Source organism: Zonotrichia leucophrys, chromosome 3 (assembly GCF_028769735.1).
Source record: "Zonotrichia leucophrys gambelii isolate GWCS_2022_RI chromosome 3, RI_Zleu_2.0, whole genome shotgun sequence".
NCBI classification, from domain to species: Eukaryota; Metazoa; Chordata; class Aves; order Passeriformes; family Passerellidae; genus Zonotrichia; species Zonotrichia leucophrys.
The window spans coordinates 87,432,972-87,459,285 of record NC_088172.1 but is presented as its reverse complement, the minus strand read 5'-3'; the positions used below and the strand labels follow the sequence as shown (position 1 = coordinate 87,459,285).

General features: G+C 40.0%; 1 protein-coding gene across 6 annotated transcripts in view; it reads left to right on the top strand.

Moving 5' to 3' along the window:
• EPRS1 (glutamyl-prolyl-tRNA synthetase 1) overlaps nt 1-8,749 on the top strand; it is a 37,498-nt gene extending 28,749 nt beyond the window's left edge. For all 6 annotated transcript variants that reach the window (XM_064709152.1, XM_064709150.1, XM_064709147.1 and 3 more), the window contains 8 exons: nt 106-207; nt 778-933; nt 1,143-1,340; nt 1,701-1,874; nt 4,137-4,297; nt 5,694-5,772; nt 8,024-8,088; nt 8,374-8,749. In XM_064709152.1, coding sequence (XP_064565222.1) covers nt 106-207; nt 778-933; nt 1,143-1,340; nt 1,701-1,874; nt 4,137-4,297; nt 5,694-5,772; nt 8,024-8,088; nt 8,374-8,524 — 1,086 coding nt within the window. In that variant the 3' untranslated portion in view covers nt 8,525-8,749. The remainder of the gene's footprint in view (nt 1-105; nt 208-777; nt 934-1,142; nt 1,341-1,700; nt 1,875-4,136; nt 4,298-5,693; nt 5,773-8,023; nt 8,089-8,373) is intronic.
• Nucleotides 8,750-26,314: the final 17,565 nt, after the last annotated feature.

The window sequence follows — 26,314 nt, the reverse complement described above, 5'->3', positions numbered from 1 at the left end:
TTTTTTATCTTTATTGAATGTTTTCTCATACTTGCTTATAAACATTATTTGTAAGAATAATTTGACACTTCAGGGTGTTAATTTTGTTTGCTTCTGCCCCTCCAGCGCTGGGAGTTCAAACATCCCCAGCCTTTCCTTCGCACTCGTGAGTTCCTTTGGCAGGAGGGTCACACAGCATTTGCCACATATGAAGAGGCAGCAGAGGAGGTAAAAACAAATGCACTGGTGCTTCTCCTTTCAGGAAGTTACCTTACTCCACAGCAACACAAACAAATCTTTGTACTGAGATCTCAAGGATATATCTTTTTTTTGAGTGCCCTCGTGAAAAATGCCAAGTTTATTAGAACCCATTTTTTTCTCAGATGTAACTCATTTCTGGTGCTTCATTCTCTACAAACAATATGGGGAATTTGAAGAGTGTGATATATAGTGGGTGCTTACCTTAAATAATTTTTTCTTAAAAATACTTAAAAATCAGTTTTCCTTAAAAATTTAAATAATGCATCCACGTGTTTATGGCCAGAAGTTTTAAAACTTTCTTTGTCCAGTTTTAAAACTTTTTTCCTTGTTTTCTGTCATGACTTGTAGTTGTTGCTTTTTGACTCAGGGAAAATAATATCTAAAGGTTGAAGTAATTGAAAAAAAATCTTAGTTTCTAAACATAGTTTTGAGAAAGTGTTAAATCTTGGAGATTTCAGACTCTGTCACATAAAAATATTTCAAGATTTAACAAATGCTAAATACTGAGTAATTCTGAAGATCGTTTGTTTCTCATAGGTGCTGCAGATACTTGATCTCTATGCTCGGGTGTATGAGGATCTCTTGGCAATACCTGTTGTGAAAGGAAGAAAGACAGAGAAGGAGAAGTTTGCTGGGGGGGATTATACAACCACTTTAGAGGCATTTATATCTGCCAGTGGAAGAGCTATCCAGGTATTTACTTAATAATAATAATAATAATAATAATAATAATAATAATAATAATAATAATAATAATAATAATAATAATAATAATAATAATAATCTATAATATAATAATATAATATTTTTCTCATTAAATATAGGAAGATTAAATATTTAAACTGATGCTTGATAGACTTAACTTTCCATTGAATAGAATTTTCTGTGTGCATCTATTTCAGGGAGCAACATCACATCATTTAGGGCAGAATTTCTCAAAGATGTTTGAAATTGTGTTTGAAGACCCCAAGAAGCCAGGAGAAAAACAGTTTGCTTATCAGAATTCCTGGGGCATTACCACTCGGACTATTGGCGTAATGACAATGATTCATGGAGATAACATGGGATTGGTACTCCCACCTCGTGTAGCCTGTATTCAGGTGTGTAAAAATGCCTTAAACTGCTTTAGTTTCCTTTCTTGTCTTGGAATTCATAAGTGTTTCATGTCAGGCAGCTGGAAGACTTAATATAAGATGGAGCTGTCTAGTTAGAGAGTAGCTGTGTGAAGTTTATACAAGTCATTAGGATACTTGTGGTGAACCAGTCCCCTTTGATATTTCATCCATTTGAAGTAATGTTACGTGTGCCATTAGTATGAAAAGTGAAATGTGTCCTTCATTTCTGAGAGCATGAAGGAAATTACTGGGACAGAGGGCCACAATATTGGTTTCAAGTTTTTTATAACTATGAGCTAATTTTTTTTTTTTGTAGCAGAAAGTACATGTCCTGTTCTATTGCAGGTTGTAATTATTCCCTGTGGTATCACAAACTCCCTTTCTGAAGAGGACAGAGAGGCTCTGTTGAAGAAATGCAATGAATATCGTAGCAGGCTGCTTGCTGTCAGCATCCGTGTCCGGGCTGATTTAAGAGACAACTACTCACCTGGCTGGAAGTTCAACCACTGGGAACTAAAGGTACTTTTCTTTCCAGGAGGGGTTTTGAAGCCTATGTGAGGGGAATATATGGGGTATGCTATGTGTGCCCTCTGTTCTGAAAGCAGATGTGTTCTGTAAATCAAAATCTGCTGCCTGATAATCAGTGATCACTTTAGTGAATAAATGAAGGAAAAGTGTTTTCACAGACTTGTTCTGTTTGCTAGGATTTGCATGTCATTAGGGATTTTTAAACCTCCAGGGCTCTACTTATATACCTAGAAATTTAAATTAGGAGCATAAATTACTTGCATTTTTAGAAATGTGTACTAATACTTCAGTGTGTCCTGACTCACAGCAGAGCCTTCTGTGCATATAGCAGAACAGAGAAGATAAACCTGCAGTGTCAGAAAAGAAAGGAGCAATTTTTTTGTTTCAATATTACCATGTTCCCCTCATATAGCACTTGAGAGGAACAATTCTGCTTCCTCTAATATAAGAGGCTTTTATAAAACAGAAATAGTGAGCAGAATAAAACAGTGGTAATAATGGTAGTTAAAAATTGAATTACGTGTTGAGTGTTGGTTTGGAATCTTATTTTTATTCTGAATGTAAAATCAGTTTCAATATGTTAATCTTCCAAGTAACCTGAAAGAAGTCACCCAGTTTGTTCAAAATTCCTGTTGTCTCAAGGTTCTCTTCCCTTTGTGTAACCTTTTTTTTTAATGGACCTCTAGTACTGTGAAGCTATGTTGGAAAACTTTCTAAATAAAATTAGGTTTTTCAAGGAGGCACACAGCACAGGGTAAACTTGATGTTTTTCACAAAATCTACTAATGTGTCCAGTATAATACCTAAACTGCAACTTCAGGATCACTGCAGGAACAAAACACTCCTTTTATTGAGTGTATAAGGAATTTTGTAGGGTAAAAAATACAAAGGTGCTGGAATAAGAAGTAAAAGAATTAACTGAAAATATTTTGCCTTATGCACTTGTTTCTGTAGCAGACTTCTGATGTTACTTCCTAAAAGAACCAAGTCAGTGGTACTTCTTTTGTATTGTCTGGTACTAGTTCCACTGCTTTCTTGGGAAATCTTCCTAAGGGACCATGAACTATTCTTTCACTTAGTAATATTACAAATAGAAGTACTGGATACTCCCTTCCAAGTTTTTATTGTGGAAACAATGCTTTGTGGCATAAACTAGAATGTTCAGTTTGAATTGCTTGTTAAAAACAGTTTTGAGTAGCTCTTTATGTATTAGATAGTAGATGTAGTAGAAGATAGTTCATTGATCAGATGGATTTTACTGTATTATTCACCTTTTTAGCACAATTAAGGTAGTGGAGGCAGAGGGAGTGTAGGGAATCACTTGGAAGCTGTGAACCTGAGGAGATTCCACAGTACACAGTGCATAGAAAGCTTGGTACAGGTTTTGATTCTCCTGATCATCTTTTGAACACTGTGGAGTGGTTTTAGCTTATAAACCTACTGATTCAATTTCCTTGAGGGAGAGGGGGGGAACAGTCCTCCCAAATGTATTTTTATTCACTCTTTTCATTTCCTGTGGAAGAATGTGTACCCTCTGGGATACAGGTTGGGATGTAGAGAAAATAAATTACGTGGTAGACTCTTAACTGACTCTTTTCAGTAACATGGAAAATCTTTTTGCCTGATGGTATAAGGGGGATGAGAAATTACATCTTACCACCAAAGTTTATCAACTTTGATATTATAAACTTTGATGAACTCTGAATTACTTGAAATTACTTACTTTGCTAAAACAATTAGCTGTTTGTAGTCAAATATTCAATGCAATTAATGTTGATATTAGGGCTGTAATTAGCAGAACTTTTGCTGTTTGCTGTTAAAACAAAACCTGTTGAATGCTATTGAAAGCATTCTTTGAAAACAGAATTAAATGTGTTATTGGGTGAACTAGAACATTATAATTAGTGTGGAAGTCTTAATTGTTCAGACTTAAAAAATCTGATTTGCAGTATGTGGGATAACTTAGTGCAGTTTCAGCAGTGCTTTAGTATTACTTGCATGCTGGCACTGATGCAGTCTCCAAGCTAGCAAAGCCGGGTAGAATGCACAAGTGAAGAGAGTGTGGGTGGGAAGGACAGAAATTCATTAAAGCTTTGGAATATATTGTGATTTTTTTTCCAAAGAAACTTAAATATATCAAGTGGGTCTATACTAAGACTGGACTTTAAAACAAACAAAAAGCCACAGAGAGACAATGAACTATTGTGAGAATTCCTTCTTCATCCTAACTACAAATTCTTTTTTTCCACAAAGGGTGTCCCAGTCAGAGTTGAAGTGGGACCACGAGACATGAAGAGCCAACAGTTTGTAGCTGTGAGAAGAGACACAGGGCAGAAGCTGACATTGTCTGAACATGAAGCAGAAGAGAAACTTAAACAGATCTTGGAGGAGATCCATGCAAACCTTTACAGCAGGTAAACTAAGAGTTACAGCAAATGGCTCTGCTAATCACAGATGCCCTTCATTTGTCAGAAGAACTTCTCACATTAATGGTTTATCTGTGGAGAAGGACAGGTTAGGCTCATCTTCCTGTTTGTGTTGTATAATGTTCTACCTCTTAAACTCCTTCACATTCAGCAATATGAGCTGCCTGTTGTTCTTAAGAAACAGAAGGTAAAAGGTTGTGAACTTACTTTAAAAAATACATCCATGAGTTCACATGTATTATTAATAAATAGATACACCATAAACACACCATAAATAGGTGTGACCCATTGGTCATTATGTGACCAATGACCTTAACAGTGCCCAAGGAAGGGCAGCAGAGCTGGTGAAGGGTGTAGAGCACAAATCCTGTGAAGAGAGGCTGAGGCAGTGGAAGGGTGTTTCTTCTGGAGATAAGGAAGCTCAGGGGGGACCTTATCACTCTCTACAACTACCTGGAATGAGGAGTAGTCAGGTGAGAGTTGGTCTCTTCTTCCTGGTAACATGTGACAGAATAAGAAGAAATGATCTCAGGGTGAGCCAGGGGAGGTTTAGATTGGGCATTGGAAAAAATTTATTCACTGCAGCTTTGGTGAAGCATTGAAACAGGCTGCCCAGCACAGTCATGGAATACTCATCCATGGAAGTGTTCAGAAAACATATAAATAAATGTGCTTCTGGACCTGGTTTAGTGGTGGGCCTGGCAGTGTTGGTTTAGTGGATGGACTCGATCTTAGAGGTTTTTTCCGGCCTAAATAATTCTATGATCCTGTGTACAGGACTCCTTTGTGAAAGATGCTTTTGGTGCAGAATTTTGAAGGACACAAAGCTGTCCAAGTAACTTCAGTAGCTGAAGTTCTGTATCCAGAAGTGTATTTTAAGACCCTATTGTCCTTCACAGGATTGCTTTCTTGTAAGCAATCAAATACTTTTGAAACTATTTTTTGCCCTTATTGCAAATACCAAAATCCCTCACAGGTCTTCACTGCAGATTGTTGCTCATAAGTCCACTGAGAAGAACAGGATGTTGACATGGCACTGTGGCAGATGAGCTTTTCTATTTCCTTCTCTGGTGATAAAAATTGTTTACAGGCAGAATATTTTTACCTAGTTCAAAAGCATCTTGTGATTTAGATTTAGAAGATAATTTTAAAAGCAAAATACACATCTATGGTATTTATTTCTGTCTGCTTCAGGTCAGTGTTTAACTGATGGGCACAACAGTGCGAATGAGCACAGTGAAATGTGTGGCAACTCATCAGCAATTAATCAAAATTTTACCTCCTTGAGGATCAGTAGTAGAAAGACATCTGAAAACTCAGCTCATTGGGCCAGTGAGTTTATGTGAATAAATCTGCCCTGACTGAATTTTTTTCCTTTTCTTAGAGCATCTGAGGACCTAAAAAGTCATATGGTGGTGGCCAGTAATATGGAGGACTTTCAAAAAGAGCTTGATTCAGGAAAGGTAAGGGGATTTACCACTTCTATTCTTACGCTTCACACCCTTTTTATCCATTAAAAGTAATGGCTTTATCAGAGTATGCTTGTAAGAGAGAGTATTGTAAACATTTCATTCAGGTTACAATAACCTCACTGTCATTCTAATGCAGTGACAAAACACTTACTAAGTCTCATATAAGTGTCCAGGTAAGAGTTTAAAGTACAAGCTTTTTACGTCAAGGAAGTTTTACCTTTATGACCTGAGTAGAAGCCATTGAGTTCGTTAAGAATTACTGCAAGTCGGTAACTTCCTTGGATTTATAGTAAAAATAATCCATCATGTGGATGAGTGAGCTCTACTGAAGTAAACATCTGTGAAAAGGTACTGAAGTTTAGATGAGAGATTAAGTCTTCAGCACAGAATTGAGCTGCTGTTTCTTTTACAAAGAACTGGTGAGAGAAATTTTTAACCCTTAAATTCTGTCACAGATCAGATTGTTTATGTGTTTGGATTAGTGCGTTCAAGAGATAGGATCCCCAACATTAGTTAGTAAGGTTGTGTATTTTATAGAGAGAGATCAGGGGGTTGTGTACCAATTAGATCCGCTTTGAAAATTTCCTGATGAAAAATGTTCAAGTGCCAAGAATCTATAAATATTCTGTTAAACTTCAAAATAATTTAAAGTTATTCCTGGTTAGGTTTGACCTTCCATTATACTATTTTATTTCTATTGCACTTAAATTCAATTTGGAACAATATTTAAAGGAATAATTATGAACTTCAGAGGAGGGACTGATTTAGCAATGTCCAGCACTCACTGTTGTGTGCAGCTAGATTCTAGATATGACAAAGAGAATTAAGCTGTTTTTATAATGCTTAGAATTCTAATGTAATCTAAATGTAGTTAAGCTTGGAAATGTGAACAAATTATTATATATTCCATGTCGGCCACTTCCACTGTTTTGGTACTTAGGTTATATGAATTTATTATGAGCTTCATATCTGAATTGAAAAAAAATTGAAAAAATCTGCCATTTGGTGTTTGTTTCACTCTCTACCTATATTTGTTGTATTAACATAATTTTATAGCATATGTATTCGGAATTACTGGAAAGTGCGCTCTATTAGCACTGACTGCTGTTTAAGACGAAAATTTTTAAGATTAAATAAGTGTTCCTGTTTAATTCCTGCTGCTGTTTTTCCCTTAATGGAATTGCAGACTCTTAGCTCTTTAAAAATGTGGACTGTTTTTCATTTCACTAATGAAAGATTAATGCAAGAACAGTGTAGTAGAGTGGTAATAGTTCCTTTTTTCAGTTACAAGAAAGTGAAGCTGTAAAGTGAAGTCTACTAAAGGCCAGTTAATGACAAATTGAGAATTTTGCAGTAAGAATGTAAATTAGGTGAAAGAAAGATGCACTGAAAAAACCTTATTCACAGTTTGGATAGAATTAAAATGAATGAAGGCTGAATTTAGTAGCTGAGGTTGCCCTCAGCTATCAGCATTTCATTATGGTTCAAATGTTTGTGGGGGGTGTCTTTTTAACAATAATGCTACCTCTAGGTAGCAAACTGAATTTTCTCTGTGAAAGTCCATTAAAAATAAAAAAAAAAAAAAGTAAAATTGAATATGAAACTAGGGGCAAGAGATCTGCTCCAATAGCTAAGAGTAGTACAGAGAGGAGTGTGTGACATTATTATTTCAGCCTTACTCTCTCAATTTTCTTCAGTTAAGCTAAGTGAAGGGAAGAGCAGGAAGCTGCACACCCACCCCCATGCCCCTCCAGAGAAAAGTGCTGTTGGCAGTTCTGTTTTCTTAAAATAATGTATGCTCAGAAAAAATGAAAATTCATAGTAATGGAATTAAAATGGGAACTTTTTTAGGGCACTGTCTTACAGTGTATAAAGTGAGCATTTGCTCAGTAGTTTGAAAATTTTAAACTTTTCCTGAAAAACAGAACATTTGATAAAAAAGAGTGTTTATACTTTGCACAGAAGAAATATGTACTTAGTTAAAAAAAAAAAAAAGATGTAAATTTAAATGATGCTTTGGGTTTGTGTAGGATTTTCCGTACTGCACTGTGGAGGGATGACTGTGCTTATCTATTGCTCTGATGAAGAAGAGCTATTAAAATCCAATAGTAACAATTGGAACTTTTCCCAGTTTGAGATCTGTGTATGAGATCTGAAGGTTTAGGAATCTTTCAGAGACAAAGATGATTTTCTACATGTTTAACTGTTGGATTTTTCCTCTCCCCTCCTCTCCTCCCTTCAGATTGTACAAATCCCTTTCTGTGGGGAAATTGAGTGCGAGGATTGGATCAAGAAGACCACTGCCAGGTAAAATATAACTGAGGGTATATACCAAGATCAAAATCAAAATGGTTTGAATACAAAACAGATATGCAAGATGCCTTTGGGTATAACACTTATGTACAGACTCCTGCTGTCCTACATAATTCAGTATATTTACTTCCTTAGCTCTGGAACTTTGAGAATAATTAATGCAGTTTTAAGATTTATGTATAAATCACTTATGTAAAAAAACCACTTTATTGCACTTTTATTTTTAATAGAAATATTTATTTATGAATATATTTATTTATTAATATCCTTTTGTTTCAGGGATCAAGATCTTGAGCCTGGTGCTCCATCCATGGGAGCAAAAAGCCTCTGCATACCCTTCCAGCCACTCTGTGAGCTCCAGCCTGGAGCAAGATGTGTGTGTGGCAAAAACCCTGCCAAGTTCTACACCCTCTTTGGTCGTAGTTACTAAATCACTAATGAAAGAACCTTCTCCTTTATCTGTGAATTGAACTTTTTTTAACAAGACTGAAATAGCCCCTTAAACTTCAATCAGTTTTGTGACCTTTTTAAATAATTCAGAGACAAAGCCATAGACCATAACCTGGCTCCCCAATGGTCAGTCTTAGGCTAGCAGTAATTCACAGACTTTTCTGTAAACATCTCCAATAAAATAAAGATGTATTGTGAGCTGTAACATGCTGTGATGGGTTTTTTCTGTGTTGCCCAGTAGGGAGGAATAGGTATCCTTTGCTCATGTCTTTTTTTCTGGTTTGGTGCATGTATTTCCTTGTACATTGAGAAAATGCTTGAAAGGTTGGAGAGAATGTGATAAAAACTACAATACACTTCAGCGTGCTGACATTACTTTCTAGATAAAACATCTGCTTTTTATTTTGCTTTCAAATTTTTCAGTAGAGACTTGCTGCGAAAGAGACTTACTGTAGGAATAGTAATTACTACCTTTAGAAAACTTGTCTCTGAAGCCAGGTCTTTCAAGGAATATTTTCATAAAAACATAAAATCATAAATGGCTTGGAAGGGGCCTTAAAGATCATCTTGCTCCAACTCCCCTACTGTGACAGGGAACCTTCCACTAGACCAGGTTGCTCTGATCCCCATCCAGCCTGGCCTTGAACACTTCCAGGCATGGAACATCCACACCTTCCCTGCACAGCATGTTCCAGTGCCTCACCACACACTCAGTCAAGAGTTCCCTCCTAGTATCTCACCTGAACCTGCTGACTTTCAAAAGCCATTCCCCCTTATGCTATCACTGCCTGCCTTTGTAAGCCCCTCTACAGGTTTCCTGTAGGCTCCATCTGGGACTGGAAGGTGCTCTAAGGTCTCCCTGAAGCCTTCTCTGCTCCAGGCTGAGCAATCCCAACTCTCAGCCTGTATGCACAGGAGAGGTGCCCCATACCTCTGGGTCTCTCTATCACCCTTCTCTGCACACATTCCAATAGCTGTACGTTGTTCTTGTGTTGGTGGCCCCAGAGCTGGACACAGCACGCTGGGTGGGGTCTCATGAGAGCAGAGGTAGATGGAAAGAATCACCTCCCACATTTTCACCCCCTTCTAAAGCAAGGTTGAAAGATTAAATAACACCTTGTAGTAAGGTGCAGGTGGCGGCCATTTCTTGCAGATATTTTGCCAAGCTCTGTTTTACTTATTTTGCAAACTGGCCTTTTAATGGCTGTCTGACAGTGATACTGCAATGAGTAATGCAAAGGCAATCTGAAGATAAGTTCAGTGCATGTTTCATAAAACCTTTTTTGCTTTTCCTACACTTACCAAGTGTTGCTCTAGCAGAGGAGGCTGGATGTTACAGAGTTGCAAAATCATTTTAAAAATAGCATCACTTCCACTCTGAGCACAAGATTGGCTTTAAAAAATAAAGAGGCAGCCCTGGCACAAAACAGTGGTTAGATGACACACACTTGGTTTACTTTTTTTCCTCCTGTATGTTTGAATGCTGTCTCCATGAACACCTTTCCCTGGAAAGAGTATAGTGAAAACTTGGTCATTAAAAAGGTGGACCTGTAAGATCCTCCCCAAACTCTTCCTGGCCCAACACTACGTGGTTGCCTGTTTCCAAAAACCTGGTTTTATGAAGCAGCCATGGTCTAAAGCATGCAGGAGACTTAGAGTGCTATTGCCGGATCTCTGTTTTTCAAAGACATGCACAATATTTGCTTTTCCCCAGATTCCTGTGGTCAGCCTTCCTAGTCAAAATTTTGAATGTTAAAATTTGAACCTGGCCTGTCTGATTTAAGATCGTGTGCCTTGTGCCTCAGTTTTTCCACAGAAAAGCACAGAAATTTTAAAATATTTTAGATCAGCTTTCTCAGAGTGCTTGAAACTTGGAAATTCTCTGTAATATTCTTTGGATTATGAGTAGTCCTGAAGGGTTTGCTTCAATTGCATCTTAAAATCATCAATCTTGCATTAGTGTAGGTATTTTCTGAGGTGTAGTAATGGGTAAAGGATTCAGGGAAGGATTTGTCTGTGCATGCATTTATCTTTGGATACAGTTGGCAAAGCAGATGAGTGGCCCGAAGGTCTGTGTCCTGGTGTGCTGCCTCTAATGCTGGCCGGGGTTGTGCTTTGGGAAGGAGAGTGAGCAATAACGCCAGAGTGATGTTTTCACAGCCTGAAATGGTTGGTGACTAAGAGTAGCCTGGAGAGGGATGTCTCAGGGTATGAGGCAGGAATGTGCCCAGATTTTTTGGCGGAACAAACCAGATTTTTAAGAAGAGATGAGCACTTACAGTTCCCACTGAAATGTTCTCCAACACCCATATTTTAAAAATCGAATGTGGAAGCACATAGTAACTCATTACAAAGGAAAGGCAAAACTAAATGCATCCTCTGACCTTATCAGTTTGAACAAACAGCCAACCTTCAAACAGTTGACTGCATCAAATCTTCGAGTAAACATGTTGACACAATATTCTTAGAAATGAGTTGCTCTGAGCTGACAAATGGGTTTGTTTGAAGACAGATTTCACAGAAGGCCAGCTTTTTCCTTTTTTTTTTTTTCTTTTTTACCCCCCCTCTTACTTTTCCTGAACATATTTCTTCCTGGTCATAAAAAGGCTTGAAGGATCTGAAATATTGATACCTCAGATGCAGATCGCCCTGTGATGATCTTCCAAAATGAGGGTAATATTTGCCTGGGAGAGATAACATCCATGTCAGCTATCCTTTTGCCAAAAGCACAATCTGAGCATTATAGAAAAAACTTTTAGGCCCCCAGTAGATTGGAATAATACACTGCTGTTGATTAAATGATACTGCTTTGTGTTTTTAATAGAATTGCAAAATTTTTGGTGCTCTTTAGTTCTTATGTACTGATAAATTTGAGTTAAATTGTAAAGGGGGTGTAACGGAAGTGCCTTCACATCATGGTAGCAGCTCCTTATTGGAAACAGAGCACAGGTGAACATTTTAGCTCTGCCGCAGAGGGAGTGCTTCATTTATCTCGTTTTGGTAATCAGAACCTTGTGTAAGGCAGGACTTTTGAGACCACTGAAGCTTGACCTTCCTCTGTACCCACTGAAAGGAGAATAACTTGAAAAAAACTCTGTAGTTCAGGTAATAAAATAAATAGTTAAACATCACTTTAATACAAGAAGGAAAAAAAAACTGCTGTGGAAATAGCTGGGATGGAAGTGGTGACACAGTGGTGTGAGAAGATGAAAAGGAAGATAAGTAAGTGCCAGTTTTCAATGTTGTAATTAGTTCTAGAAATCCACCCTTCCAGGCTTAATGGTGTTCTTAAAATGGCAGGAGGAGGGGAACCCTTGAGTCGCAGCTGCAGTGTGTAGATAGGCAAATGACCAAATGTTAAAAATTACATATGTTGGCAGGAGAGGCTTCTAACAAACTGGACTTTGAACATAAATATTTTGATTGTTGAAACCCTGTGAGCAAAAATCCAGATGAAAAGTGGGGATGGGTGTTTGTTTTTAACCTAAAGTTAAGTCACCTTGGGAATCCTAAGGTCAGCAGGGACAATTGGTCAGCTCAGGTTATCAATATTATCTTATCTCTCCATGGCTGTACTGCATGTAATTCATGTAATTTCCTTCTGTCCTACTTCATAACTAACTGTGTGCATATATGCACACAAATGGGCATTTTAAATAAAAAGCTGGATTATAAATTTTTCAAGGAAAACACCTTGGCAGGCCCATACTGCCTGGTGTGCCATTAGTGGTAGTTGGTGAGTTTGTGTTAATATGAGAGGACACTCAGAGCTCAACAGGTACTGCAATGAGTAACAAAAAATGTTACTGCTTTAGGATCTATTTTCTAGAAATGGCACAAAGTACAAGCTAGGACGTCAGCAGCTTGAACTTCTCATTGTGCTTTCCCCAACTCTGACTTCTACATGCAAGCATATAAGAATTGTTCTGAGATTTTGAGACAGGTTTTCAAAATAGGAAAAAACCAATATGCTTTGGGTTTATTGTTAAGCCTCATCTTCCATGTCTACTGGCAGTTTGTTTAGAAAATGGCCTCCAAAATTTCTCCATATACATGAGCAATGTTAAAATGTGCTAAGAGTACAAGAAGTTGTTGAATAGTTGTTGTATTACATTGCTAAAATGGAAGATTGGTGCAGTTGTCTTTGAAGATTGTTCTATGGACAACATCTTCAGTAAGTCTCACAAAGAGTTCATGTCTATTGTGCTCTTAAAAATCATGTCCGCCCAACATGGATTTCAAATGTCTTTTTGCACAGGTGTACAGTAAGACTTTTTCAGGACTAAAATTACTGGCAACAGAAATGGCAGGAACAGACATGAGAGGAGAGTTTTATGCAAAAGAGAGGTCTTTTCTAACCACTTAAAATTCTGAGCCACCTTCTTATGCTCTCCTGTCTGGGCCTTACTCAGTTTTTCAGGACACTGTGTGGAGTACAAGTGCTGGTGCTCCCATTAGTCTTCCTAGGTTTATTTTTGGTTTTGTAGGAAAAAATGCCTCCTGAGGGTGGGACACTTCCAGGACTGGAGCTCTCACAGTGTCTTCACATGACAAATCTCACCGAGCTGCCCTTTAAACGGATTTATTGTTTTACTGCCTCCTATAAAAGTGGCTCCCAGGCGTGAGCAGCACTGACAGCTGAAGGGCAGGATCGCGGGCAGGGCGCTCTCCCCGCTCTGCGCTGTCTCCGCAGATCCCAGGAGCCAGGGGCAGGGAGCCGCAGGAATGGGCCGCTACTCGGGCCGCAGCAGCCGCCTCATCCTCATGTGCGTGCTGAGCCTTGCCATTTTCGCCGTTGAGATCTCGGTCGCCTACGTGGGCAATTCTCTCTCCTTGGCCTCAGATGCTTTTGCTGTTCTCTCCCACTTGATCTCCATGATCATCGGGCTGGTCGGCGTCCGCTTCAGCCGCGTCAAGTGGCACAAGGCCAGCACGTTCGGCTTCAGCCGGGCAGACGTGCTGGGGGCTTTCGGCAACTCCGTCTTTGCCACTGCACTCATGTTCAGCATCTTCGTGGAGGCTATCAAGAGGTTTATCAACCCTCAGAAGACTGAGAAAGCACTGCTCGTCCTCATTATTGGGGTTTCAGGTCTGTTCTTCAACATGTTGAACTACGTTATCTTCATGGAGTGCTGCTATTGTCATGCGGTCCCCAGGGACACCGAAACAGGTAAATAACCCCAGGTGGCTGCTCTGCTCCTGGCACTTCTGCTTGGTTATAGGGACTATTTATTGCTTCTCCGGGATGGGCAATGAAAATGTAGTTTTCTTCACTCTTGTTAGCAAGGGTGATGGATTTTATGCCTGAATCTGTGCATGTTTCCAGCTGTTGCCACAGGTGTTTATCAGTAACTAATGGACAAGCATTTTAAGTGTTGTCTTTCCAAAGCGTACAGTGATCTGCAAGGGAAATTTCCTCCCTAATCCACTGGCTGGCCAAACACAGACAAAACATGCTACCACCCCAAGGAGATACTTGTTATAAAATACCTAATCCTGAAATACCAGTCATCCCCAATCTCCACTCCCCAATATTTCAGTAGTTCTTCTGTAACTTTTATCAGAGATGTGGTTATCTTTAGAGCAGTGTTCACTGTTTGCAGGACACAAAAGAATAGTAAGTGCAAAAGGAGAGTCTCACCCCTTCTTGTTTAGGGAATATGTTGTGAAAATGTTTGGATGCTGGCTGAAAAGTCCTGTGACTACAGTGCTGAGTACTCTTTACTGATGTTTGTTAACCCTTACTTGGGAGAGCATGCAGAGGAGAAACAGGCATACCTAGCCACAGAAATATTTTGCAGGACTTTCTCTTCAGTGCATAGAGTTTTTGCCTTTCAGTTTATTTTTCTTAGCATAGGATTTTAAAAGTTCTGCATTTGGGAGGAGAGATGGGGGCTAATATTTTTATTCCTGGAGAAACTCTCTCACTTCATTTGATGGAAGATACATGTGAGCTCTTTTTCTCTCTTGGAATGTTTTTATATACACATGCAAATGTATTTCTTAAAACTAGGAATATTTCAGTTGAGATAGGAGCCAAATATTTGCAAAATGTTAACTGGATGGGCTTGGGGGGAAGCTGGGAGCCTGGCTGAAAAAGCAGCTGCTCTTACGTACTGCTCTAGGTGAGGTAAGGTAAGTTCTGTGTTTGACTTTCAGGCCGGACAGGGCTTTGGAACTAGAAATTAAAAATTTGTTAGCTTGTGTTACAGTGCTTAATGTGTTTTCTGGTGGACTTTTAAATTGGAAAATATTTCTGTTTATTATTAAAGGTATCTTCAGATCATATTAAAGCTTTAACTTCGTTGCAGTTTAACATTAAAGCCAGATGCATAACTGATTTTGGTGCCTGCTTGTTTATATGCCCACCTGTTTAAAATTGAAGCTTCTCTTACTCTAAATTTTTTTGTGATATGTAATTTTCTGGGGGATTTGGTTGGCTTTTGTGCTGGGAACTGTCAGCAGTTCATGACAAAGTCTCTATTTATGATGACTGATTTGAAATTGTGCTTCTGAGTGAAGTCAGGGAGGAGGAACACATCAGCACTTACTAAGGAATTAATGAAATTGATGGCAATTGTGCAGCTAATGATGATCTCACTGAATTTCTAGGATCCTGCTCCTAATAACTTTCTGGGACAACACATCCATCCCAATAGACTCATGTCCAAAGACCTCGCAATTCGACTTTGTTTTCAACTGAATTTAAGTTGCATGAGCCAGGGATGAATTTTGTACTATCCCATAAATATAGTGTGTAGATTTGCTGGTAATTTTGCTTCTCTGTTTCTGGTACAGTGAAACTTCTCTGCTTCCAGTAGTGCCTACAGGCAAGATAATGCTGTTTTTTACAATAGAGGAAACACTCTTCTTCTGAACTTCATTTTGTAATTCACACTTAGGTAAAATTCCACATTTATTTCCTCTAATCCTCTTTATATTCAACCTGAGTATATTCAACCACATTTATTTCCTCTAATCCTCTTTATATTCAATCCTCTTTATATTTGTGAAATCCCTGAGTGGGATTTTATTACATTTCTTTCAAAAGAAAGAACATATAGCTGTAGTCTGAAAAGTATACTTGCATGTTTCACATATATTTCAAGGATATATTAAAAATCATGAAAAAAGAGGAATTCCATCCCTCTGCCTCTTGTCATCTTGCATATGAAGAAAACATGCTCTAACATGCTCTTTCCTGGACCAGTAAGGCAAGGTGAATTTTCTAGTGTGTCAGCACCACTAGCAGAAATTCAAGCAGATGGACACGGTCTCTGAGTGCTGCTGGTGCTGTCCAGCTTTCCATAGGCAGCACCTTTGGAGACACCTGGACAGGCTCCTGACATCAGTGATGGTTTGCTGGAAGGTAAAGGTTTGCAGAGTAGCTCTCTACCTCTTAAGCTTTCTAGGGAAAGAGAACAATTGCCTTCACATCTCTTTTCCCCAGGCAGGGAATGGATTTAAACCACCTTCTCTCTTGTTTGCACCACTTTGAAAAACACCAAAGCAAAAATTAAAGAGAACAGATCCATCCTCTGGTGCTGACCTGTGTGTGCTGAGGGCAATGGGGGCATCTGAAGCCACTGAAGCAAATTCTTCCATGTGTATTAGTGCCACAGTTAATCACCACAGGGAGCAGTTCGTCTCGGTGCTGTGTTGCAAGGCCGACCATTAGGGATGGAACAATTAGCTGGTGGGTTTCCTGGACGCTGCTGACAGCAGGGGCAGAGTGAGATGTGTCTGTAATGAGCCCAGTGGACTCTGAGGGAGGTGTTTACAGGTGACAGATCCACTCTCCATTTTTTCCCTTGTTCTACAGTTGTACTCCTCATTTAACTCATTGCAACATCCACTCCCCAAGTTCTCATCTTAGTATGAATATTCTTGTTGAGCGAGAATAAATGTGTTTTCTCCAAGTTACCAACCCTGCTTACCCAGACAGAGCCAATTTCCTCTGTCATGCATTTTCTAGGTTTGTTTTGCTTCTCACGCCTAACTCTTCAATCCCTCACCCTTCATTTTTCTGAGTTTTGCTACCCTTTTGCTCTGTGTCCTATTCCCTAAGTCTTCATCTACTGCCATTCCCCTTTCTTTTGCTCTGTGTCCTATTCCCTAAGTCTTCATCTACTGCCATTCCCCTTTCTCTCTTTCTCACTCTCAGCTGTTCAAATTACAGCTGTCCAGCTGTAAACACCTCTCTCTTCCCCCCAGGCTGAATTCAGGTCTCTCTGTCCTCTAGGTCCATCCTTGTGCATCCTTGCACTTGATTCAGACAAATGCAGTTCCCCACACCAAGTCAGGACTAGGAGGAGAGATCAGCAAGAGAGCAGGGAGGACATGCCCCTGTTCTTTCTCTTGGTGCTGGCCCAGACCAGCCACTACAGCTATAAAAGCATTTCTATACTCTCTGAAGGAAGTGCTGTGTAGAGGAGTTTGAGGCAGCTGGGCCATCAGCAAAGGGCATCACAGACTAGTTAGTACTTTGGCTTAAAATCTAGGAAATTCTTGTTAAAACACTGAAATGTTAAATCTTCCCTGAGAAACTTTTCCCAGAAATTGAAATTCACCGAAGACTTTTCTTGCTGTTGCTGTTGGAAATGACAGAGCACCTTCAACTAGGGCTTTCTGACAATTTTGAGGTCTTGTATCTTACGCAGAGAGTTTTGGTGCAAAATGGAGAACATAGCTGAATAGCAAACAGAAGAAAATAAAAAACATCATGCTCTCATAATAAATACCAGACAATTTTAATGCTGGCCATACACCTTACAATCACTTGTGAAAATACAGAAGCCTGTTTTACTGCACACAGAGACCTAATTACTCTTGTCCATGTAGGTCAGTGCAATTGTCTCTTCAGCTCATTTATACACAGTTTTAAAATGTTAGAAGAAGCACAGTTTGAAAAGAACCACATTAGTCTGATCATAGTAATTCTCTTTTGTTTTTCTTGAGAAAATAAATAAAGGTTTAACCTGGAGAAAGCATTTGTTCTGTGTCTTGTGATCTGTACAGGAAGGTGGGGAGGGAAGTAGGAAATAAAGATGTCACCCAGCCCAACTCACTTGACAATGAGCCACCCATAAATTGTCCCAGATGGGGAAAAACATCTCTCATCTTCTTGTGAGACACTTCATGGTCTTTGCACGGCTCATTAAATAAAACATGTTCTATATTAGCAGCCAAGTGCCTTTTGCTTTTAATGTCCCTGTTTGAGCAATTTAGCAGGTATGTGAGCTTTTGGTGTGGCATCACTGCTGGGTCTTGATTCTCCTCTTTCAGTGTGTGCCAGCAGCCTGCCTCTCAGATAAGATCTGGAAAGTAAGCTAGCAGTCACATAAAAGAAAAACATACCTTCTTTCTCCTTATGGACCTATGCAGAGTGAGTTTCTTTATTCTGAGGCTTGCTGAGAGGTAGATCTTTTTTCCAGGCTTTGTATGTATGAGACACATGAGGGCAGATGTGTGAATGAAGAGAGGCACTTTACTGGTGGGTGATTTGGGAAGATTTTGTTGCTGTAATATTCTGGACTAAATATTCACATCTGCTGGTGAAACATGCTGATCCCAGGGGAAGTGAGAACATTTATAGAACAAAATAAGTGAATTAATGGCTGCTTAATCTGTATCTTAATGTCACAGACCTTCCCAGGGGAGACCTGGTGAGCTAAAACGTGCAGGTATCAAAAAACAATTGTATTTGTAGCTGTGCTCTCTGATTCAACAATTGCAAAAATGTATCCTGCAGGTGGCAAGAATGGCCTGGGAATTAAAATTCCAGAACAAAGGATTTCAATTTCTTAGGTTGTCAGCCTGAAGAATTTAATGATGACCTAATTTAACCCCATTTAAAAGAGAAAAATAAGTTCCCTGGTTGGAATAGCTTTCTTTCTCACGTGCACTGCTGAAAGCACGACAGACTTTGCCAGGTGATGATGACTCAGAGACACTTTTAAGGAATTAGAAGGAAGGAACCCTGAGTGTAACACCTGTAACAACAAACCTCTGGCTTAGTCTGCTTTTCACACCTGAAAAGCCTAAAATCCTTTCCTCAAGATCAGCATTGTTCTGTGCTTCCTCTCTTTTGAGTGTATAATCAACAGGTTGATTTTATTTTTCCCTGAAGGATTTTTCCAATCCTTCAGTAAACCCTTCACAGCAATTCATCCCCGCTGCATTCTTACAGATGATTGCAGAATGCACAGCACCAGAGTTTGCCAGAGGACAGCTCCGTCACTCAGCGCATACTCATCCTCAGGGTTTATGTTGCCTCTGTAGTGCACTGTGACATCCAGCTCCTAAATATTATGCATAAATGAAGGAATGGATGCTTTATGCATTTATTTCCATAAATCCCAGAGATGTTAATGTGTTGGCATGCAGGTAAACAGAGCCTACTGTAACAAAATATTTAGATTTTATGGCTTTGCTGGATGTAGTCCTCTCAAAAGGCATAAAAAGGCCAAAGGAGAGTCTCAAGGTATTTTTAAGTGTTTATCAAATGTTTAAGACTGAACACAAATTTATCTGAAGATCTTTAGTTTAATAGTGTAGCAAATAGTCCTCATCAAAATTTTCCAAAGCTTTTCTGAGCAGCCACTGAAAAGGTAACCTGATTTGTGTTATGTTCAGTGGAGCTCTAATACAAAGTGTTTAAAAAGAAAAGAGAAGAGACTGTGAAATTTTACTTAGCAACGTCCTTCTCTAAATTTTCTTCACAATTTTGAGTGCTCTTCAAAGAGAATTCAGAAGATAATCTGAGGGTTAGTTGTCAAAGAGAAAATTGTGGATAGAAGCAAGTAAAAGCAAATATTTTAGAGCTACATTGTGTCCAAAATGGAAAGTGCAGAATGAAAAAGTGAAGTCCTTGGATAAAGCAAGCAAAGCATCCCTGGATGGTTTATGCAACAAGATAAAGGTGAGATTAAACTCTCTGAACCTAGATTCCAACAGTGCTAGTGCTGCTGAACTTTGGGTACCTGCCTTCGCTCTCAACCTTGAACCAATTTCTTAGGAGACTCTGAATTACATCACAGTATCTGGCGTGAGCTGTAAGGAAATAAAAGGACTCTAAGATGACTGAGTTCAAAGTCATAAACAGTTTCAATACAATGGGATTCTTTAAGGCTGACATGTGTTGTATGTTAACTACAATTGCTTTAATTGGATGTTCTGCAGACAGTTTGACACAGACATATGTCTGGTACCAGTTTCAGTCTGAAATGCTGCTGATATAAAAAAAGAAGCTTTTGCAGTAGGACTCAATGGAATTTACAGTGATGAAATCAGTGACTGGCTTTTTCATCGTCATGTTCTTTGCAGTGGGCTGTGCTACCTGGAAAAGGTCATATGTAGGTAAAAACATACACAAAAGTACATTTATGTGGGAAAATACATTTTTTAAAAAAGTGAAGTATTTGAAATATTTCAGGAAGCTTTATCCAGGTGATAGAGAAGACACTGACTGAAGTACGCAAAAAGGTTTTTATGCTGGGTATTAGGTGCAGAGAATGGTGATTTGTGACTAAAAAACGGAACAACCATCTTAAAATAGGGAAAAATATAACAAAAAGAAGGCATTACAGCCTAGGAATTAAGTAATCCCACAGGTTCATAATTTCAGATTGACCCACCAGTATGTTCAAGTGAAATTTAGGAGAGCATGAAAAATACATTCCCAGGCCAAACTCCAGTACAGAGTCTCTCCCCAGGACAGTTTCAGGACTGTCACGAAGAGTAACAGCTGTGATTAAAAATCCAGCAGCATTCACCTCTGTACTCTGCCAAGGACACTGATAAAGCTTTCCCCCAGACTGAAGTCTTGCTAGTCTAGGCTTCTGCTCCCTGGGTTGAAGAAGACCTAAAGACTTCCCAGCCATTCCATCTTTCAGTCTATGCCAAAAAACCCTAAGAAGAAGAAACCATCTTGAGAACATAAATAAACCTAACCCAAGAATAAATAAATAAACCACCCTAACCCAAGAAACCATCTTCCTCTTCCAAGTGTGAGAGGGAGGCACAAATAAAATGAGCAAGGAATGAGGAACAAACCACCTTCCACAAGTAGGTCTGTTGGCCAGTGTTTATTCTGTTCTTCATTTTGTGGATGAATTTATCTGCGGCAGAAGCCAAACACATGGTTTCTATTTAGATTTGCTATAATTTGGTCCATGATTCCTAATTTAGAGAAACAAGGTTCACAGTCTAGGCTGTCACCAGGTCTTCTTGCAATGAACTTTAAAGGCCCTCTCACAGCCACACATTGCATCTCAGGCTAGGGGTGCTGCCTTAAAATGTCATGTGCCCAGGAACAGCCTCAGCGTTTTAGTACAAATGTAATATTTTCCTTCCCACGGCCTTAGAGCTTGGTAACTCTTTCATTACATACAGCAGGCTGTGGGCATTGGCTCCGTTCATTCTCTAGTTTCTTCCAGATCATTCCTGAAATGTGTGCTGTAAATAATTTATGATGGGTTAAAAAATAAAGTCTGACAGGATTCTGATGAGCAGAATGAAAAGAGATCTCTCTTAACGTTAATGTTAATGGTTCCTTATTTTCATGATTATTTTTGCCATCCAGATTCTACAGAAGCACGAGACTATGAGTGACCTGTTTTCATTCAGCAGTAGAAGAAAATTACCATAATTGCTGCTGTTATTATTGTCATATTTCATAATTACAGAGATATCTTACTTTCAAAGGCCAGTAGCCATTGAATGTTTGTCTTGTCTTCTGAAACAAGAACATGTGAAGTGAAACTAGCAGGATTCAGATTCAAAACAAGAGGAAAAAGGCAATAGGCTGAGAGAGTTGTGGTTGTTCAGCCTGGAGAAGGGAAGGCTCTGGGGAGACCTGAAGGCACCTTGCATTATCTAAAGGAGCCCACAAGAGAGCAGGAGAGAGACTTTTTACAAGGGCAGGTACTGACAGGACAAGGGGGAATGGCTTTAGAGTGGCAGAGGGTAGTTTAAATTCGATATTAGGAAGAAATTTACTCTGTGGGTAGTGAGGCACTGGAGTACATTGCCCAGAGAACCTGTGGATGCCCCATCCTTGAAATGTTCCTGGCCAGGTTGGATGGGGCTTTGAGCAACATGCCCATGTCTCTTCCTGTGGCAGGGAGGTTCCAAACTAAACTATCCTATGGTTCTTGTTTCCAATTACTGTTGAAGTCTGCATTTCTTAGTGAGAGCCTGGACTAGGACATGAAAGAAAAATCCACTGAGGGTACAAGGTACAGATATCTAGCTCAGAAACTCACTTGGGCTGAAAACACCTGAAGAATAAGAGAGTATTAAGGAAAGTGTACTATATACTTACCCTGCTTTCCTGTTACCTGGGCATCCCTTTATGGCCACAGGTGGGAACAGACTCCTGACTGCCAATGGCTAGGTGTTTAAAATTGGTGTGTTGAGTACTTTGAAAGCTTGGTACACAGAGATCTTGAAGCTTACAGGAGTGCATTGCATCTTTGTGGTTTGGAAGGGAAGTTTTCTTGTTTGTAATAATTTTAGAAGTTCTGAAGAACTCTTCTAATTTTTGTTCCTGACTAGGATGAGGAAACTGCAGCTTTTCTAGCAGCATTGTAGCTGAAACTAAAGTTGGCAAAGCATTCAGAAAACTAAAGTGCTGGACAACCTTTTCTGCATCTCCTAAGAACTTGTTCCAACTCAGCATAGTCAGAAATGGGGAGCCTGGGATATTTAGGCTGCTTTTTTCTTCAATAATATGTAGCTTGTTCATCTCAGGGCTGGATGAATAAGTGAAATAATAACATTCTACTGTTGAATGTGTACAGTCAGTGTAAAACGCACATGGATGCCAAGCACACTGCAGAGCAATCATATACATGGTTCCCTTCTGAAAGGATTTAAGACCAAATGCTCTGATGCTGCAGGTGGATTTGTGCAGGCAGAATGGAAGTGCCAGAAAGGGGGAAGAGCCTGAGTGAAAACACTGGTAGTGGAGTCAGTGACTCCTATGTTCAGGATCATTGCTTTCTTTTGGACTATGTGGAAGGAGATCAAAGCAGAAAAGAGCTACAGGGATAGCACATATTTTATTCTGAAGAGTCACCTGAATTAATTATTCTTCTTATTGAAAGCAACAACTTCTTGAAGGAGAATGATTGAGGTAACTTTGCTCACCTGGCAGTTTTAGGAGCTGTTTGTGTTTAAGTGATTGTGGCACCTGGATAAAGAGAGAACAGGGAGGTTTGGATGCATGATGAGAAGAGTAAAAGCTTGGATGTACAAGAGGCTTCTAAGCAGCCACAGTGCAAAGGCCCTTGCATGGATGAAGAGCTGGTCAGAAGTTGTCCTGGTTTTGGCTGGGATAGTTCATTTTCTTCACAGAAACTGGTACAGTGCTGCATTTTTGATTCAGCATGAGAAAAATATTAATAGCACTCTGATGTTTTGGTTGCTGATAAGTAGTGGTTACTCCAAGTCAAAGAGTTTTTGGTTTTCCGTGCTCTGCAAGTGAGGAGCTGCACAAGAATCTGAGAAGGAGCACAGTCAGGATAGGCAGGACTTGGACTGGCCAAAGGGATATTCCATACCACAGTGTAATTTTCAGAACATAAGTTGAGAGGAGGTGGCCAGGAGTCACTGATTGCTGCTGGGGGATGAGCTGGACATCGATCAAACTTTATTTTCTCTAGGTCTTACATATTTTATTTATTATTTTTGGGCGCAGTTCTGATACTGAAAACCCCATAGCAGAGGACAACTTGATTTCACAGCAGCTGCTTTAGCTGTTCAATGAGCAACTGTTCGTGTATCATTTGTTTCCTTGATTTATTTTAGTTTAGTTTCTGTGGGTTTGTTTGTTTGTTTTTGCTTTGCTTTGATTATTAAACTGCTCTTATTTCAACCCACAAGGTTTCTTTACCTGTTTTTCTGATTCTGCTTCCCATCCCCCTTGGGCGGGGAGAGTGAGCCGGTTGCTGTGTGGCACTGAGTTGCCAGCTGGGCTTAAACTGTGATTGACGATGAGAAACAGAGTGATTCCATAGATGGAACAGATCAGTTCCATAAAAATGTGTGCTAAATGTTCAGAACAGAAAAGTGAATCAAATGTGAGACCATACAGGGAAAGGAGTGAAAGAGACAGGACTTTTGCTGTTCCTCTCTATCGGTGCATCTCCTGTTTCTCTTTATCTGCCCTGTGTTTTGAAGACTGTGCAGGTTTGGTTCCCTCATCTCCCAAAGGTGTAGATGGGAACTGGAAACAGTCCAGACACAGATCTGTGGTCTGACCCAGCAGACACTGCTCCGTTCCTGTGTCGGTGTGTGGCTGTTTTTGACAAGCAGATGGAGATGTGTGAGCTTGACAGAAGGAATAATCAGTGGATCAGCAGATCCAGTGTCAGAGCTGAGGCTCTGAACACATAGAGTTTCTGACACGCTCAGCGAGTCAGCTGTAATTGTGCTCCATGCCAGAGGACTTAGTCACAGCCTTATTTGCTGAAAACAATATTTTTAACACTATGTCTTCAAAAGAACTGTGATATTTTTATGTTTTGAAGTGAGTTCAGGGCTATGAAACTTCCTCTTTTTTTTTTTTTCCAAAGAGGATTGATATATATTTTTCACAGGAGGATTAATGATGTTTCAGCTACTGTATTACGTCTTCCTAAAATAAAAGTCACTAGGAATCCCTTTCAGTTCTATGAAGGTGCAATTAGCTGGGCTTCAGAGCTGTCTTTTTTTTTTTTTGATTGTAAGTCAAGTGCCAGAGACAGAGTTTGCTATCATTAATTATAGTAAAGAAGATATAGTCTTTCATTTTAAAATTTATATCTGAGTATGTAACTTCCTATAACTCCTATTTTTCTTCTTATTGTTCTACCTATTTGCTTTTGATTTGGCTCATTAAGTATTTCTTATCCTATGTCAGTAGTTGCAGTTCTAGAGCTGAAATGTGTGTTGATGTAAATTATTCTATCCTCTCCGACAACTCTGTTTATTTTTAGGGTAAGGTTCATTTCAATACATTTATTTTCATGTGTTTGTTAATTTGCATATTGCAGGATATCAAGTGTGTGAATTTCTGCTTCATTGGGAGTTGTGTGGTAATTCTTTGCAGGGGAGACCACCCCCTGAAAGTCCACTCCAGAGTTAATACACATCTTGGGTTCTGTGCACAGAATTAGGAGAAATGGAGAGGCCTCGTGTAAAAGATGTATTCAGGCAAGGGATCAACTCTGTCAACAGCAGTAAAAATGCAACTGCTTCAGAGTTAGAACAAAGAGGAAATTCCTGAGGTCCTTAAGGAATTTCTGGTTGTAGAGAACACTGCCTTAGGTAGGTAGGACAAGATAGTGTTCCCTGGCCTTGCTGACTTAAAATCTGACAGCAAAGGGTGCCTTGTCAAGTGTGGTGAAATGTGTGATGTGGCACTTCGGTGTGAATTGTAGCTGCTGAAGTGGTACCTCAGCACTGGTTTGCCTCTGGCATAGCTGAAATGCTCCCAACTGTCACAGGATAATGTTTTAAGAACCTAATTTTCTCTAGGTCTTACATACTTTATTTATTATTTTTGGGCCCAGTTCTGATACTGAGAACCCCATAGCAGAGGATGACTTGATTTCACAGCAGCTGCTTTAGCTGTTCAATTTGAAATGATCTATTGGTAGTTCAGCTGTCTTTTTTCCATTTGCAAGTAGGGTTGTCATTTTTGCAAGAACTGTCCTACAAACAACAGCAATAAAAATCTACAGATGAGAGAGGGGTTTACTACCTTTTCATGGTTCATGTAGACTATCCTGTATGTTAAAAAGTGCATGCAATTATCTTTCTATAGGGTAACGATAGAGTTGTGAACACTAAGGTACTATTTTCATAGAACAATAAAATGTTAAGGGTTGGAAAGGACCTTAAGGGTCAAGTTCCAAGTCCCTGCCATGGCAGGGACACCTCTCACTAGACCAGGTTGCCCAGAGCTCCATCCAACCTGGCCTTGAACGCTGACAGGGATGGGGCATCCACAGCCTCCCTGGGCAACCCCTGCCAGTATCTTACCACCCTAAATTTGCCTCTTCCAGCTTGTAACCATTGATCCTTGTTCTGTAACTATCATTCCTGATGAAGAGCTCCTCTCTGGCTCCTCTGTAGCCCCCCTTCAGATGCTGGAAGGTTGCTACAAAGTCTCTCCACGATGAACAGCCCCAGCACCCTCAGCCTGTCTCCGCAGGTGAGGTGCCCCAGTCCTTATCAAATTTGTGGTCTCCTCTGGACTCGGTCCAACAGCTCCGTGTTCTTCCTATGTTGGGGCCGCCAAATCTGGATGCAGCAGTGCAGGTGGAGTCTCACCAGAGCAGAGTAGGAGAGAATCTCCTTCAAACTTCTGGCCACGCTGCTTTGGACACAGCCAGGGATTCCCTTGGCTTTTTGATACACCTTTTTAAATACGGGTGGCTGGAAATGAGCTGACTCAGTAGATGGCACTCTGTCCTTTGGTTCGGCACTTTTGTCGCCAATAAAGCACCAAAGGTCCGTAATTATTGGATCCTTCGCTGGAACGTGACGGTCTTGGCGTGTCAGGAGCGCCGGCAGCACAGCCCTGGGCAGCTCTGCCTGCCGAGAGGGCCCTTGCCCCGCCGGCTCCGCGCCTCCCCGCGGCCCATCAGCTTCCCTTTATGGCAGCTCTGGTGGATTTCGTGCGGCCCGCTGCTCGGCTCGGGGCGGGGCGGGGCGGTGCCCGGGCGGGCGGTGCGGCCTGGCCCGGCCCGGCCCGGCCGCTCTTATTGAGGCGGCGCTGGCG